Source organism: Aulostomus chinensis, chromosome 5, assembly GCF_037954235.1.
Source record: "Aulostomus chinensis isolate RoL2024-O1b breed Wild chromosome 5, RoL_Achi_v1.0, whole genome shotgun sequence".
In the NCBI taxonomy this organism is placed as follows: Eukaryota; Metazoa; Chordata; class Actinopteri; order Syngnathiformes; family Aulostomidae; genus Aulostomus; species Aulostomus chinensis.
Genome location: NC_141324.1, coordinates 30,792,616 through 30,805,625, shown reverse-complemented (window position 1 = coordinate 30,805,625; position 13,010 = coordinate 30,792,616). Strand labels below are relative to the sequence as shown.

The following is a 13,010-nucleotide window of genomic DNA, read 5'->3' as shown; positions in this document are numbered from 1 at the left end:
AACCCTGCAAACAACAAAAGTTGAAGCAGTTAAATGAGGTTTAGCTGTTTTTCTGTCAGGTGATTTGAGGTGAATTAAGAGGCCATGTGGTGATGTCACAAGAGGGCGTGCAGACATATTTAAGAAATGCGCATCCAAATACAGTGATGGATCACAACTCCCGCCAGCCACCAGACCCGGAGGCGTTGTGTCAAAGAGAGGTGGCTGCTGGATCCGAGAGTCCAGCATCAGCGTCGTATCAGAACGACTCAGGCAGCCCCTCGGTGCTTGTTGGTAGGCGACTGGACTTGTTGGAGTTTTCTTGAATCAGTCAACCAAGAGGCCTCGGCCTCCAGCCTGCTCCTGAGAGAGAGACCACACAAGTCCAGCTGCCTACGACGCAGCGCTTCGGAGCTCCGTGACGTGATGACCGAGAACTCTCACACGCTTGAATACCTGTCTCATAACGAGCTGCTGTCCTTCCACAGATCTCCAGAGCAGCACGGAGGAGGAGAGGATCTTGCTGGAAAAGGACCCTGCTGAGAAGACCCAGGCGGACCTGACGATACTGGAGGTGACAGTAAAATCTGAACCCGTGGAGCAGGAGAGCGCAGAGGCCAGAGAAGAACCAGGATGTACGGGACAGCAGCCGCCTGTCTACGAGAGGAACCTCACGCAGTGGAGACCAACAACTGAGACGAGACCCAGCAACTCAGATGATCTAAATTTAGGAGAGAACTCTCTGTCGTGCCTTCCTGAGTCCTCCCTGGACACCCGGCTGGCCGTGAACTGCAGCGGCCCCGGGTCCTTGCAGCAGAGCCCGTTCAGCCGCGGGCTGCTGGGTTTTGGTCCGTACCGTAACCTGTACAACACGGTGCGGAGGAGGACGGTGAAGAGGTTGATGTTTAAGAAAGGCTTCATCTGTCCGTACTGTGGCAAATGTTTTGAGCATTCCGGGCACCTTGAGAGGCATAAACGGATTCACACCGGAGAGAAACCGTACCGCTGCGAGATATGTGGGCGGCGCTTCAATCAGAAGTGCAGCCTGAAGGAGCACACGAAGATTCATACCAGACGTAAGTGAGCCGGGCGCCGTTTGGATCTGCAGAGGTGGATAGAACCTGGTGGTGCTGGTGATGTTCTGATTTTCCTGTTTTCACAAATTCTGTGGAGGTTCCCCTCACAAAGCCCGGTGTCCTCGGCAGCTCGAGGTTTTGGTGCCTACGATTTTCAACCCGAAGCCCCAGAGTGCAGGATAGTTTGTTAGTCTAAAGATCTGTGGTGTGTTCAGGTGCAGGCAGTGTGAGGAGCCCAGTAGGCGGCCCTCATCGCCACTGGTCCTCCTGGGGTTTTGGTGTCTTCACCTCAAGGGTCTCGCTCATGGACTCGTGGGCCGGGCAGGACTCAGAGGAGCTCGTGGTCATGGGGGAATCGAAGATTCACTTGACGGCCGATTAAACAATCAGATTCTTTTTTTTATAACTGGAAAGCTCCCATTTACGTCGTCAAAATACCCCTGAATACCAGGGGTTTGTGATGACGGGGACGCAGAGCTGGGCGACTCATCAGCGTGGCAGGGTCATCACGCGGCCTGGTGCAGTCTCTGCCAGTGGTTTTCTACGGACGTGAGAAAACCTGTGATTAGCAGAGAACTCCGCAAGGAGGATAATTCCCTCAAATACCGGTTAAAAACGACTCACCACACGACCCTGTGTTCAGGAACGGCTCAGGCCGGCCGCCGCGTCTTCCTGACTCATCGGCTTGTTTGTTCACGTGTTATTTTTGTCATTTGACTTTGAGTCTGGCTTGAATTCACAGTTGGAGGTCTCTGGCTGTGACATTCCTCGGTGTGACAGGAAGAAGGATGTGGTTTAGGCTGGGTGTGGGGGAGGGGCCGCTGAGGTGCCCCGCTGACAGCTGCTTTAGTTGGGCTGCTGTCATGAAGGTCTTCTTCCACCGCAGGTCCTCACTCATCTGCTAGTTTAGAAGGTCGGTCCATGCTGTGCAACCTCTTATGGGCAAAATTCTATCATATAATAAGAATATTGTAATGCAACATGAAGTATTTTTTTTAGTTTTCCTCAGTCGAGGGGATAATAAACCGTTTTTTTTGCACTGCCTCCTGAGGAAGCCCTTAATAAGTGAAGGCAGAGGTTTAACTTTAATTTCATTGAGACAGCATTCTTTTTAGCGCTGCCCCCTCCTGGAGTCAGGTGGTAAACTAATGATTTCTTTGTATTTGAATAGAAATTCAGCCCAGACCAGTGCAGATCCAAGTGGCCCAGCAGAAACACTTTCCTGAGGAGAGTCACAGCTCCAACACTCATCACGGCGAGGCAGAGCTCCAAACCGCCGCAGAACATCCACCCAAGGTCCAGGAGCCCCCCCCCACCACCCCAGTGCAGGTCAAATCAGAGCCCGCAGAGGAGAGCATATCACAGCCGCCATTTCTGGGAGAAAACAAGCAGATGAAGGATGGAGGAGAGAACCTCAGTGAGAACCTTCCAGCAGTGGACAGAGACAACCAGCCATGGATGTCCAGGCTGCAGGGACAAAACGCTCCAGAGACGAGCAGCACAGAGGCTCGCAGCGGCTCGGGCCAGAACATGATGGCCTTCCCGGGGCTCGCCCAGTTAGTCCCACCGCAGGTAGAAGCCTCTTGTAGCTCCTTCACCTTCCCAGGGAAATCGTTAGGCGGCCACAAAAACAACACCATGTCCCGGCTACCGTACGGGTCCTCAGAAACCCTCCTGCTCCCAGGCAAAGTGCACCACTCTGACCTGCACGAGTTACTGGGGGACTCGATGAACCCCCTCCACCAGAGGAGAAGCAGGTCTTTCCAGGTGGTCAAACCAAAGAAATGTTTCATCTGCTCGTACTGCGGGAAGGTGTTTGAGCGCGCCGGACACCTTGAGAGACACTTACGAATTCATACGGGGGAGAAGCCGTACGGCTGCCATATCTGTGGACGGTGCTTCAATCAGAAGTGCAGCCTCAAGGGCCACATGAAGACTCACAGGAAGGGTAAGAGCCTGCAGCTGCCCCTTACTGTCCCCGCCCAACACGCCGTCTTCATTGAGCATCACTCAGGAAAGAGTAGACAAAACTTGGCCCTCTTTGCTTGAGTCGTTGGTTAATTCAGCGACAGCCGCAGGTGCTGCCGGCAGCGCCGGCCTCACTGGACCTGCTGCCTCTCCTAAAACATGAAGTCGACACTCCAGGTCCAAAAACCAGATGAGAATGTGGGGGGGATCATTGGGGAGGGCAAGTAAAGCAAATTCAATGCTGAAGTTGATTCTTTTGCTCAGAATTGCTGCTGAACATATTTTCATTGCATCCTCTGATAATTGAATTACTTTTTCTTTTTTTGATAAAGACGACAACTCGGAGTTGTTGGGGGCCCATCACCTGATGTTCACGATGCCAGACGACCGGCCATTGGAGAACATGGTGGAACCCAAATCTGGACCAGCAGCTCTAAATGGACACCCAGCAGGATCCACCTACAGTGAGCTGGGGAAGAGCGAGGACGCGTCCCAGCAGTCCGTCTGTGTGTTTCTAAACGATGTCAACTACGACCTGAATCCTCCTGCTGGACCAGCGAGCGTTTGGCGAGACAACGCTCCACCCAAGGATCTAGCCTTTCTAGACAACAAAGTCAAGGTGGAACTGCTACAGAACGATCAGTATTCTCTGATGGCGATGCCATCCAGATGCTCTGACATGAGTCTCGCTCCTGAGCTGGGAGACATGGCTCCAGAGAGCAGGGTCGGAGGTCAGAGGCTCCAGGACGGAGGTGTATTTGAATTTGGTTTGAGTGCCTCGGGCAGCTGCGAGGACAGCTGCAGTGGAGACGCAGCCCTGCAAAACTGCTTCATATGTTCGGCTTGTGGGCAAAGTTTTGATAGTTTCAGTTTATTTCAAAGACACCAGTGTAAAAATACGTCTGAGCAGTGAGATGTTTGTGCCAAGATCTCAATTTTGTTGTTGCAGCAGGAATATTTGAATCCTCGACACGTCCCAACACATCCAAAGGCCGACGCAGGTGAACAGCAGCACCGCTGCCTTCTCCATAGCAGCGAAGAGCGTTTGCTCACACCTAAAAGTACGTTCTCCAGCTGTCGTCGTCTGTGAGGGACAGTAACCCTCATTCCTCTGTCCCTGCAGTGATGGCCCCCGCTGGCTGTTGGAGTGTCTTCGCTATGAACCCTTCAGTTTAATCCTTCCAGCGCGAAAGCAACCGCGTTGTGTTGCTTTGAACGGCGCCGACACCCTCGGTGTGCTGCTGGTTTGCAGCCAAAGCTGCTCCTCAGACTTTGTTGCCTCTCAGTGTTTCAGGGATGCCAATCACAGCTTTGACAGCCACGTTTGGTTTCCGCTGTGCTGGTTGGAGTTCTCAGAGCGGTAGCGATGCATGATAGTGGATATTATGCCCGTATTTTTACAACTCATTTGGGTGTTAGAAAAAACCCTTGCACCGTAAGTAGGTTGCTGCTGCTGCCTCCCTGAACTGGGACGGAGGAGCTGCTGCTGTAGCAGTTTTATTTTGACATCAAGGGGAAACAGGAAGTAGCTGTTGACGACACTCGACCATCTCTGTCCTGCCCTTCTTTTTTTTTTAACTCAAATCACTTGCTTGACGGTTGATGACTTGAACAATTCTAAGTTCCTACAAATCAATTTGCTGGGAAGAAACTTTCAGAAAAAAAAGTGATTGAATGCAGAAGGAAAGATGTGATGGCGAGCAGAACGAAGAGCGCAAGATGATGCTTTGCTGCTTTTGGCCAGGAGAGCAGAAATTCAGCGATTCAGCATCGTCCAAGACGTTGGTGTGGATTTATCTTCATATGTTGTGTTCTAAAAGAAATCATGGTACCGGTATCTTCCCTGTTTGGGTGGTGACAGCCGGACCGACTCGTCCACGAGCAGGCCTCTACTCTGCCGCGGCCTGCCGTCGCCCTCTAAGCTTCCTGTTGCTCCAGCCTCGTGTCTGGGGTTCGTCCTGTGGGCCCGAGCAGTTTCTGTTGCCCGGTCCTCACCTGGAGGTTTGACCGTGTCTGTGTCAAGGAGAATGAAACCATCCTGCTGTGACCTGCACAACTGATCAAGCAGTTATTTATGTTCTACCTCCAAATGATTTGTCAGTCAGCAAAATACTTGTGATCAATTTGTGTCATTTTGTATTTTTTTAATAATTTCATAGAAAAAGGAGTGCCAGTATTTTTTGATCTTTCTAGATTTCACTTCCGTTTTGCCCTGTTGATGATGTCAGCTGTGTCAGTGCTTTGTCTCGACCATCTAAATATCGCAGGCAAAAGTCCTCGTTGATGAAATGTTCTTGTCCGCAAACGTCTGTCCTCTCTTTACCCTGAACTTAGTCTTACAGACAGGAAGCAGAGCCTGGTTGTGGATTGCAGCCACTTAAACTCGAACATTTTTGCAAGTCTGGGTGATCGCCAGCTTCAAGAGGTGCGCACTGGATGTCAGACGCTCGTGGTTAGAAACCACATCAGGCTTCTCTTCATGTGTGAGACTCAGTGAAGGGTTGAAAAGAGATGTGAAGCGCGTAAGAGCGCCGATAGTGAGGGAACGTTTCATGGATGAGGCCCGGCGTTACAGGGTTGTCTGGTCGGAAAAGATAGAAAAAAACAACAACAAAAGACCGACGGTAATCACAGGGAATGTTGTCTTCTTAAAGAAACCTGTCATCCCTCATGGAATTCTCAGAGCGGTTGTGGGATTTTCATCATTTACTTTTGTATTTGACTTTCCTGGAAAAATGCATTCCGGTTCAAAGAAGGCTCCAGGGAGGAAGGTGGTGGCGACGCTTGGACGAGCTGCCAAGCTGCTGGTGACCTGCTCGTGTCATTCAGAAGTCATGAGCTCCTGCCTATAGTTTGACCAAATGAACACTGGAGCGAGAGAGCGCCCGGCCACAGGACGAGTGACTCCAGTGCTCTTGTGGGGAACGAGCCGGGGCGGCGGCCGTGGCCCCAGAGCCGGGGAGGTGAGTCCAGTTCTGGTTCTGCTCTTCCTTCCTCTTTTCTTTTTTGTCGATGTGCCATTTGTTTCCAGCGCTCTCATCGGAGACGTCGATCATGGTTCACAGGCCTCAGGCGGTCCCCAGCCTGATGAGAGGATGGCGGTGTGATGATTGTTTGTTTGGGTCATTCCAAGTCAACGGAAGCGTGAAGTGTGGCTCGCGAGTCCTCAGAGCTTTGTAAATAAATGATGGGTGAAATCTGCAACGGCACACGTCCTCCTTTACCATGTAACCGTCTCAAAATCCTGCCCTCTTCTCACAGCCATTTATGGGGTGTTTTGATGCCGACTGGAAGAGGAGGAACGAATCAGGGTCCTTGGCGGATGGCGAGTGTGGCGGACAAACGTGAAGACAGGTTGTGCTTGTAAATCTTATCCGAATTTTCAACCACTTCAGGTTTTACAGGTTGGTGTGTGAGGGTGATGACTCACTTCAGCTGACACACACAACTCAAGTTGACCATTTTGTCCCCGCCATCATGGTTTTGGGAACCAGAAAGGACGAACAGGTGGAGCTGCAGTGAAGCGTCCAGGTACTGACTAACCCTGACAGCCACTTGTCCGTCACAAGGCAGCAACACCTTACATTTCCTGCTTCATCATCTAATTAAAATATATTATAAATCAAGGGAGAACCGTGTCTCCAGAGCCAGAGAACCTGCGTTCTTCAGGCTAATGCAGATTTAGAACCACAAGTGTAGAACCCTAAGATGGCGCTGACCTGTCTGACCCTAACCACTGCCTGTCGTCTTGTCCAAACCCAACCAGGAGTTCCAGAATCAGCCGGCGGATCCTGTAGTGATAAAAGTGAAGGTCCTATCACCAAAAACTTAGGTTGTGGACCCCTAACCCTGTGGGCTTGGATCTGCAGACACGTGAGGGGGGGCGACTGTCTCTCAAACATGTAGGCAGTGTGAGTGGAGCTGCGCCGTGCTGGCCTGCAGAAAGACAGCAGTGCTCTTTAATACCAGGGCAGGAGATTCTGATTTAGCCTGCTCCATGGAATACACCAACACAACTTCATATAAAGACAAAATACAACACAAATCAAATGTTTTGTAAATCTTTGAACCTTTTTGTTGGTTTCTGTGAGGTCAGAATGACCTGTAAGTGTGGAGCATTCCCTAGTGATGGTTTTATAAACGGACACTGTAAGACAACAGGCTCATGACAGGGAGGGGGGCACTGATGCAGAGGCTCAGGCTGGTTCAGGGAGGACGAGCGGCTTAGGAGACCCGTTTGCCTCCCGCTGACGGAAAAAGTGTGGGCTCCTCTTTTTTTAGTCTCTTACGTGATTTGAATGGATTTCGAGGGTTTATTGTAAAGAAAACATCAATGCATTACTCAATTCTTTTCTGGCAGGAGAAAAAGGCAAATCACTTTTAGTTTTACCTGAAATACTTCGGAGTAAAGCGAAAATCCCTGTGCCGGGACATCATTTGGACGCGCGTTTAATACAGTGTTTACGGTATATTACTCCGCCACACGGAAGAAAGGTCCAGCTAGCTAGGAACGCACAGGGATGAAAGATTTTCTAGTACATAAGCGGTCGTTGCAGCCTTTTGAATAAATCAATCGCGATACAGGACGTTTTTATTGGCTTCTTAGTGTCCCACGTCCCTCTGTATGGATTAACATGGCGTGCATTCCCTTCCAAACCCAGTTATCCTCAATAATGGAGGTTTTGGTGAAAGCAGCTGTAGCAGAGATATCTAAACTAGTCGATGACAAATGTGCGTTTTTGCATCTTGAAATATCTCGAAAGCAAAGCGAGAATGACCTGCTGAAGAGGAAATTACTCATGATGGAGAATAAAAATGCGCAGCTGCAGCGCGGGTTTGGTAAGACGCTGCGCGGCTTCATTTGTGTCCGTAATTGACTTTTGTAGTTAATTAGTGTGTCGTGCATGTTTGAAATAGGAAGCAGGAACCATCATAATGGTCTTAGAGCTCAACAGAGAAGTGAGCCCTTCGTGGCAGTGAAGTCACGTCATACATTCCTGTTGAACGTCTGTTCTGAGGTATTTCTTTAATAAAATGTAGTTTAATTTTTCTCCATTTGTGGTTCCAGAAAACTACATGGACAGAGGAAGTGATGTTGGGAATTGTCCACATCCCACAGGAGAGATCAAGGTCTGTTCCAACAAGAGAAGTAATAATGATGTAGGTCAATAAAGCAGGTGTTCCTGGTGTACCTGGCCAGGGTTGGCTCAGCCCTGGACCTGCCGGACGCATTCACTAGAAAGGACAATCAATGAGACTGCGTCAACGCCAAGCAGCTGATCAGTGTGTGTAGTTCATGCCCCACACAGCCGGCCCTTCCTTTGGTGGTCCAGGACTCATTAGGAGCTCCCTGGCAGGGGCGGAAGTGGTGGTGAATTTGCCCGAGAAAACGAAGAAGGCAAAACCCAACCTGAAAGTTGTTGTTTTTTTCATTTCAAGGGCAGAATTTGTAAATTTGTGAACAAGCGAGGGCCTCATTATTCACACTCCAAACCAACAGGGGGCAGCATGTTGCATTAAAGTTGAGTTGCAAGACACAAGAAATTGCTCCTTCTTTTATTTCCTGGTGAAGAACTTTGTAACGCTTAGTTGTGATAGGATTTCTCATCGCTGCTGACTGGCTCATATTTCCATTTTGTCCAGTTTCCTGAAATTGAAGACGCAACTGTGTCATTCACGATAAAAGAGGAGAGTCCAGACGAGGCGCTTTGGATCAGTGATTCTGCTGAGCCAGTAGGTCAGTATCAAGGAACCATGCAGAGGTACAGGTCAAACCTGGGACAGTGTACCCTAAATCTCGTTTCCCCTGTGCGCCTCAGGTTCTGCGCTGCAGTACTCCAACCCAGCCAACCCTGCAGAGAGCCAGCCGTTTGAGGAGGGCCATCAGTTGACCATTTCAGAGGTGTCCAGGCAGAAGACCTCCGACTTCGGTGACTCCTACAGCTCCGCCGGAGAGATCAGTGGCCTCCAGCTGATCGTCAAGACAGAAAAAGAAGACGACCGATCAGGACTCAGCCAGGATGGATGCCAACTCAGCACGGGGAAGCAGAATCAGCTTCCTGAGTTTTCTCTAGACGACAGGGAGAACCAGCTCTGGTCATCCATAATTGAAGGTAGTGACATTGACTCTGGTTTTCCAGACTTTTCCAGTGTAGTAGAGGAGTATTCCAACACATTCCCAGAGCATTCAGACGCCCACGTCAGCTCAAACTCTGGCAAGTCAGCGAATATTCAACAGTCGTCCTCTCAGAGGTCGTGTAACGGGGTCTTCAACAGCGAGTACCAGAAAGAGCCGCAGTCGTCCAGTTTTCAGCCCAGACCTCAGGTCGGCCTCTCCCAGCCAGACAGGCATAAGGAAATGTACGCTCAGAGAAACGCATCACATGTTGGACATCTGAGGCCAACAGAAGAACGCGCTGAGAGGGACGTCGGCACCACAGAAGGCCAAGCTGTAACACACACCACCTTCACCCCAGCCAGCTATCACCCTCACACGGCTCACAGACCTCTCTCTGGAGCACCGCGCGGCTACGTTTGCTCGCAGTGCGGAAAGACTTTTGCCCGTCTCCACCAGTTCAAGCTGCACCAGCAGAGTCACAAGAGGAAGCGAGCGTTCTGGTGCACGGTGTGTGGCAAAAGCTTCCAGTGCTCGTCCCACCTCAGCATACACCATCGGACCCACACCGGCGAGAAGCCTTACGGGTGCGGACAGTGTGGGAAAAGGTTCACGCAGCAGAGCAGCTTGAGGGTCCACCAGCGCACCCACAGCGGGGAACGGCCCTACAGCTGCGCCCAGTGTGGGAAGACCTTCATCCTGATGCACCATCTGAAACGGCACAGAATCATTCACACGTACAGCTGAGGTGGAGGCGGGCGGCGCCACGGAATGAGTCAGATGACCCTTGAAGCCAAATGAAGAAAGCCAGCTCTGAGTTCCATCGTGGATCTGCTCACGGACTTTGTACATTATTTACTATGCAAAATCCATCTGGATGCATTTATAAAGGGAACTTCAGTTTTCTCAGCCTGAAAACGACTTTTCCAACTTTTTTGACTGCAGTGAGTGATTGCAGTACCCGCTTGAACCCCTCCAGTAGCAGAAACTCAAGAAGAGAACAAATCCCAACAAGCTTTCCCAAAAACTGAGTGCGGTTCCAAGGGGATAGAGATCTGCTGCAGACGTTAACTTCTCCTCTCCATGCTGTCGTTGAACAATTCTAACAATCTGAGTCTCTCAGTGCGAAAAAAATCACTGTCAGTGGGCGTGATGACGGCAGCCAGTCGCCCCATTGGGTTACATCGAGTTCCCTGGGGCTGCAGGCAGCTCTGCCCCCCCCCCCCCCCCCTTTATGAACTGACCATCGCTCACATCGACTGAAAAAGTTAGGAAAATAAAGTGCAGGTTGGAAAAAAACTGAAGTTCCCCTTTAAGATGGATTTGCTTTCTTTTCTAAAGGTCTTATTATTTATCTCATGGGACCAAACCCAAGTCCCACAGTTTTTTTTCCCCCTAAGGAAGGAATCCAAAGACGGGACGGACATCTCTCTCGCTCCTGGACTGGGTTCGTTTCAGCGCCCTCTCTTGTCACCGAGCTCTGAGACCATGGAGGCACAACCAGCTTCTCATCGCTGTAGAACTGATCCCCCGCGCAACGCCAGTGAGGCACCTCTCAGGTTGTGATGTCTGTGTAGGTTCTCATTCATCCAGGTCATCGTAGATCGAAGCGAAGTAAAATCTGGTCAACTGGACGTAAGTTTATCTTGAAGACGTTTCACCTCTCATCCGAGAGGCTTCTTCAGTTCTAGTGAAGAGTGTGGAAACTCCAGCTTATAAACCTATGTGGGAGTGGTCAGTGCTATTGTGGTGGAAACGACCCTCCCGAGACTCACCTGGCCTCCCCAAACGACAGTCGTTGTGCGGTGTCAGGGAGTTTCAGGGGTGGTCGTTAGGGGGTTTCACCGACCACTCAGATGCTAATGGGCTGTGCTGGCAGCAGCCGTTCCACATGGGTCTTTCAGCTGAGCTCTTTGGGGAAGCTTTGAAAGGACTTGGTTGTAAATAGGTGAAAGGAAATGTCGCAGTCCACCTCCTCTGTTCAAAGATGGTTTCTCTATCCTGACGTGGATGGCTTCTTTAACTCCTCTTTCAAACCATCTGTCCTCTCTGTCCAGGATTTGGACACGATCGTCCTGGAAGGAGTGGCTTTCCTCCTTGAGGTGGAGGAAAACCGCTGAGTCCTGTCCTCCAGAGTTGGCTCTTCTATGTTGGGCCATGCGCTTGTTGAGGGGCTGTTTGGTTTCCCCTATGTAGAGATCCGTGCAGGCCTCACTGCATCTGACAGCGTATACCAGATTGCTTTTCTGGCTGTGAGGGGTGGGATCTTTGGGGTGAACCAGTCTTTGTCTCAGAGTGTTGTCTGGTTTCAAAGACACAGGGATGCGGTGCTTGTTATAAATTCTCTTAATTTCTCAGAAACCCCTGCCACATAGGGGATCACTATGTTTTTTCTCCTGCCTTCTTCATCTTCCCTCCTCCTGGAGCTCTCCTCCTTTCTGGACCTGGAAGAGGATTTTACAAAGGTCCAGTCTGGGAAGCCACAAGTTTTAAGTGCTCTTTTCAGATGCTGCTGTTCTTTTTTCCGGCCTTGGACGCTGGTGGGGATGGTCTCCGCTCGGTGTTGCAGCGTCCTGATGACACCTAACTTGTGCTCCAGAGGATGGTGAGAGTCAAAAAGCAAGTATTGGTCAGTGTGGGTGGGTTTCCTGTACACATCCACCCTCAGGCTCCTGTCCTCTTGAACGTAGACGTCGCAGTCCAAAAAGGGCAGATGGTTGTCTTTCACATCCTCTCTGGTGAACTTGATGTTGACGTCTACCGAGTTGATGTGTGCTGTAAACGGTTGTACCTCCTGAACCTTGATCTTCACCCAGGTGTCATCAACGTATCGGAACCAGTGGGTGGGGGAGGGTCCACTGAAGGAAGTCAGGGCCCTCTGTTCCACCTCTTCCATGTATAGGTCGGCCACGATAGGAGATACGGGAGAACCCATGGCACAGCCGTGTTTTTGCCTGAAAAACTTCCCTCTGTACTGGAAGTAGGTTGTGTTCAGGCAAAGGTCCAGAAGTTGGCAGATTTGGTCCGGATTGAGGTTGGTCCTGTTGCTGAGGGTGTTGTCCAGCTGTAGGCGTTTCCTCACTGTTTCCACAGCCTCCACGGTAGGGACGCAGGTGAACAAGGAGGTCACATCGTAGGACACCATGGTCTCATCTGGGTCCAGCTTGAGTTCTCTAACCTTGTTCACGAAGTCCATGGAATTCTGGACGTGGTGGGGGGTTTTCCCTACCAAGGGGGCTAAGATGGTGGCGACGTGTTTGGCGATGTTGTACGTCACAGAGTTTATGCTGCTGACAATGGGTCGGAGCGGGGCACCTTCCTTGTGGATTTTGGGGAGGCCGTTAATCCGTGGAACTGCGTCTCCGGGGTACAGGTGGTGATACTCCAAGCGGTTGATGATTTCCCCCTTTTGCAGCTTCTGTAGGTGTTCCACCACTTTCTTCTTATAGCTGCTGGTGGGGTCGCGTTTTAAGGTCTCATATGTGTGAATGTCACTGAGAAGAGAACTGATCTTGTCCTGGTAGTCAGTTGTGTCAAGGACCACCGTGCATCTTCCTTTGTCAGCCGGAAGGATGGTGATGTTCTCATCTTTGCTCAGTGCATTCAAGGCCTTCCTTTCCTGGACCGAGAGGTTGGCAGAGGGGACCTTCGCTTCGGAGAGGGCCGCTGTGACCTTGAGTCGTAGTTCGTCTGCTTCTGTGGTGGAGAGGTTGTTCTTCTTGATGGCGGATTCTGTGGCAGTGATGAGGTCCACCGTCGGGAGATGTTTCGGGGTGACAGCAAAGTTCATTCCTTTACATTTGGGGAGGCCAGGTGAGTCTCGGGAGGGTCGTTTCCACCACAATAGCACTGACCATTTAGATTTTACTTGG

General features: G+C 50.7%; 2 protein-coding genes across 7 annotated transcripts in view; both read left to right on the top strand.

The window, feature by feature from the left end:
• Positions 1–6,922, top strand: part of LOC147262154 (uncharacterized) — an 8,029-nt gene extending 1,107 nt beyond the window's left edge. Inside the window, exons 2-6 of one of the 4 annotated variants that reach the window (XM_086204579.1) lie at positions 468–1,055; positions 2,227–3,003; positions 3,356–5,986; positions 6,055–6,554; positions 6,790–6,922. In XM_086204579.1, coding sequence (XP_086060705.1) covers positions 468–1,055; positions 2,227–3,003; positions 3,356–3,936 — 1,946 coding nt within the window. In that variant the 3' untranslated portion in view covers positions 3,937–5,986; positions 6,055–6,554; positions 6,790–6,922. Of the gene's footprint in view, positions 1–467; positions 1,056–2,226; positions 3,004–3,355; positions 6,555–6,789 lie in introns of all 4 variants that reach the window. The other 3 variants (XM_086204580.1, XM_086204581.1, XM_086204578.1) reach the window with 3 other exon arrangements.
• Positions 6,564–10,686, top strand: LOC147262153 (uncharacterized). Of its 3 annotated transcripts, none has more exons than XM_086204583.1 (4): positions 6,564–6,934; positions 8,092–8,153; positions 8,667–8,760; positions 8,843–10,686. In XM_086204583.1, the coding sequence occupies exons 2-4, from the start codon at positions 8,100–8,102 to the stop codon at positions 9,883–9,885; spliced, it is 1,191 nt and encodes a 396-aa protein (XP_086060709.1). In that variant the 5' UTR covers positions 6,564–6,934; positions 8,092–8,099; the 3' UTR covers positions 9,886–10,686. The 3 variants fall into 3 exon arrangements, with proteins under 3 accessions (XP_086060709.1, XP_086060710.1, XP_086060708.1); XM_086204584.1 differs by lacking the exon at positions 6,564–6,934 and adding an exon at positions 6,945–7,284; XM_086204582.1 differs by lacking the exon at positions 6,564–6,934 and adding an exon at positions 6,945–7,862.
• Positions 10,687–13,010: the final 2,324 nt, after the last annotated feature.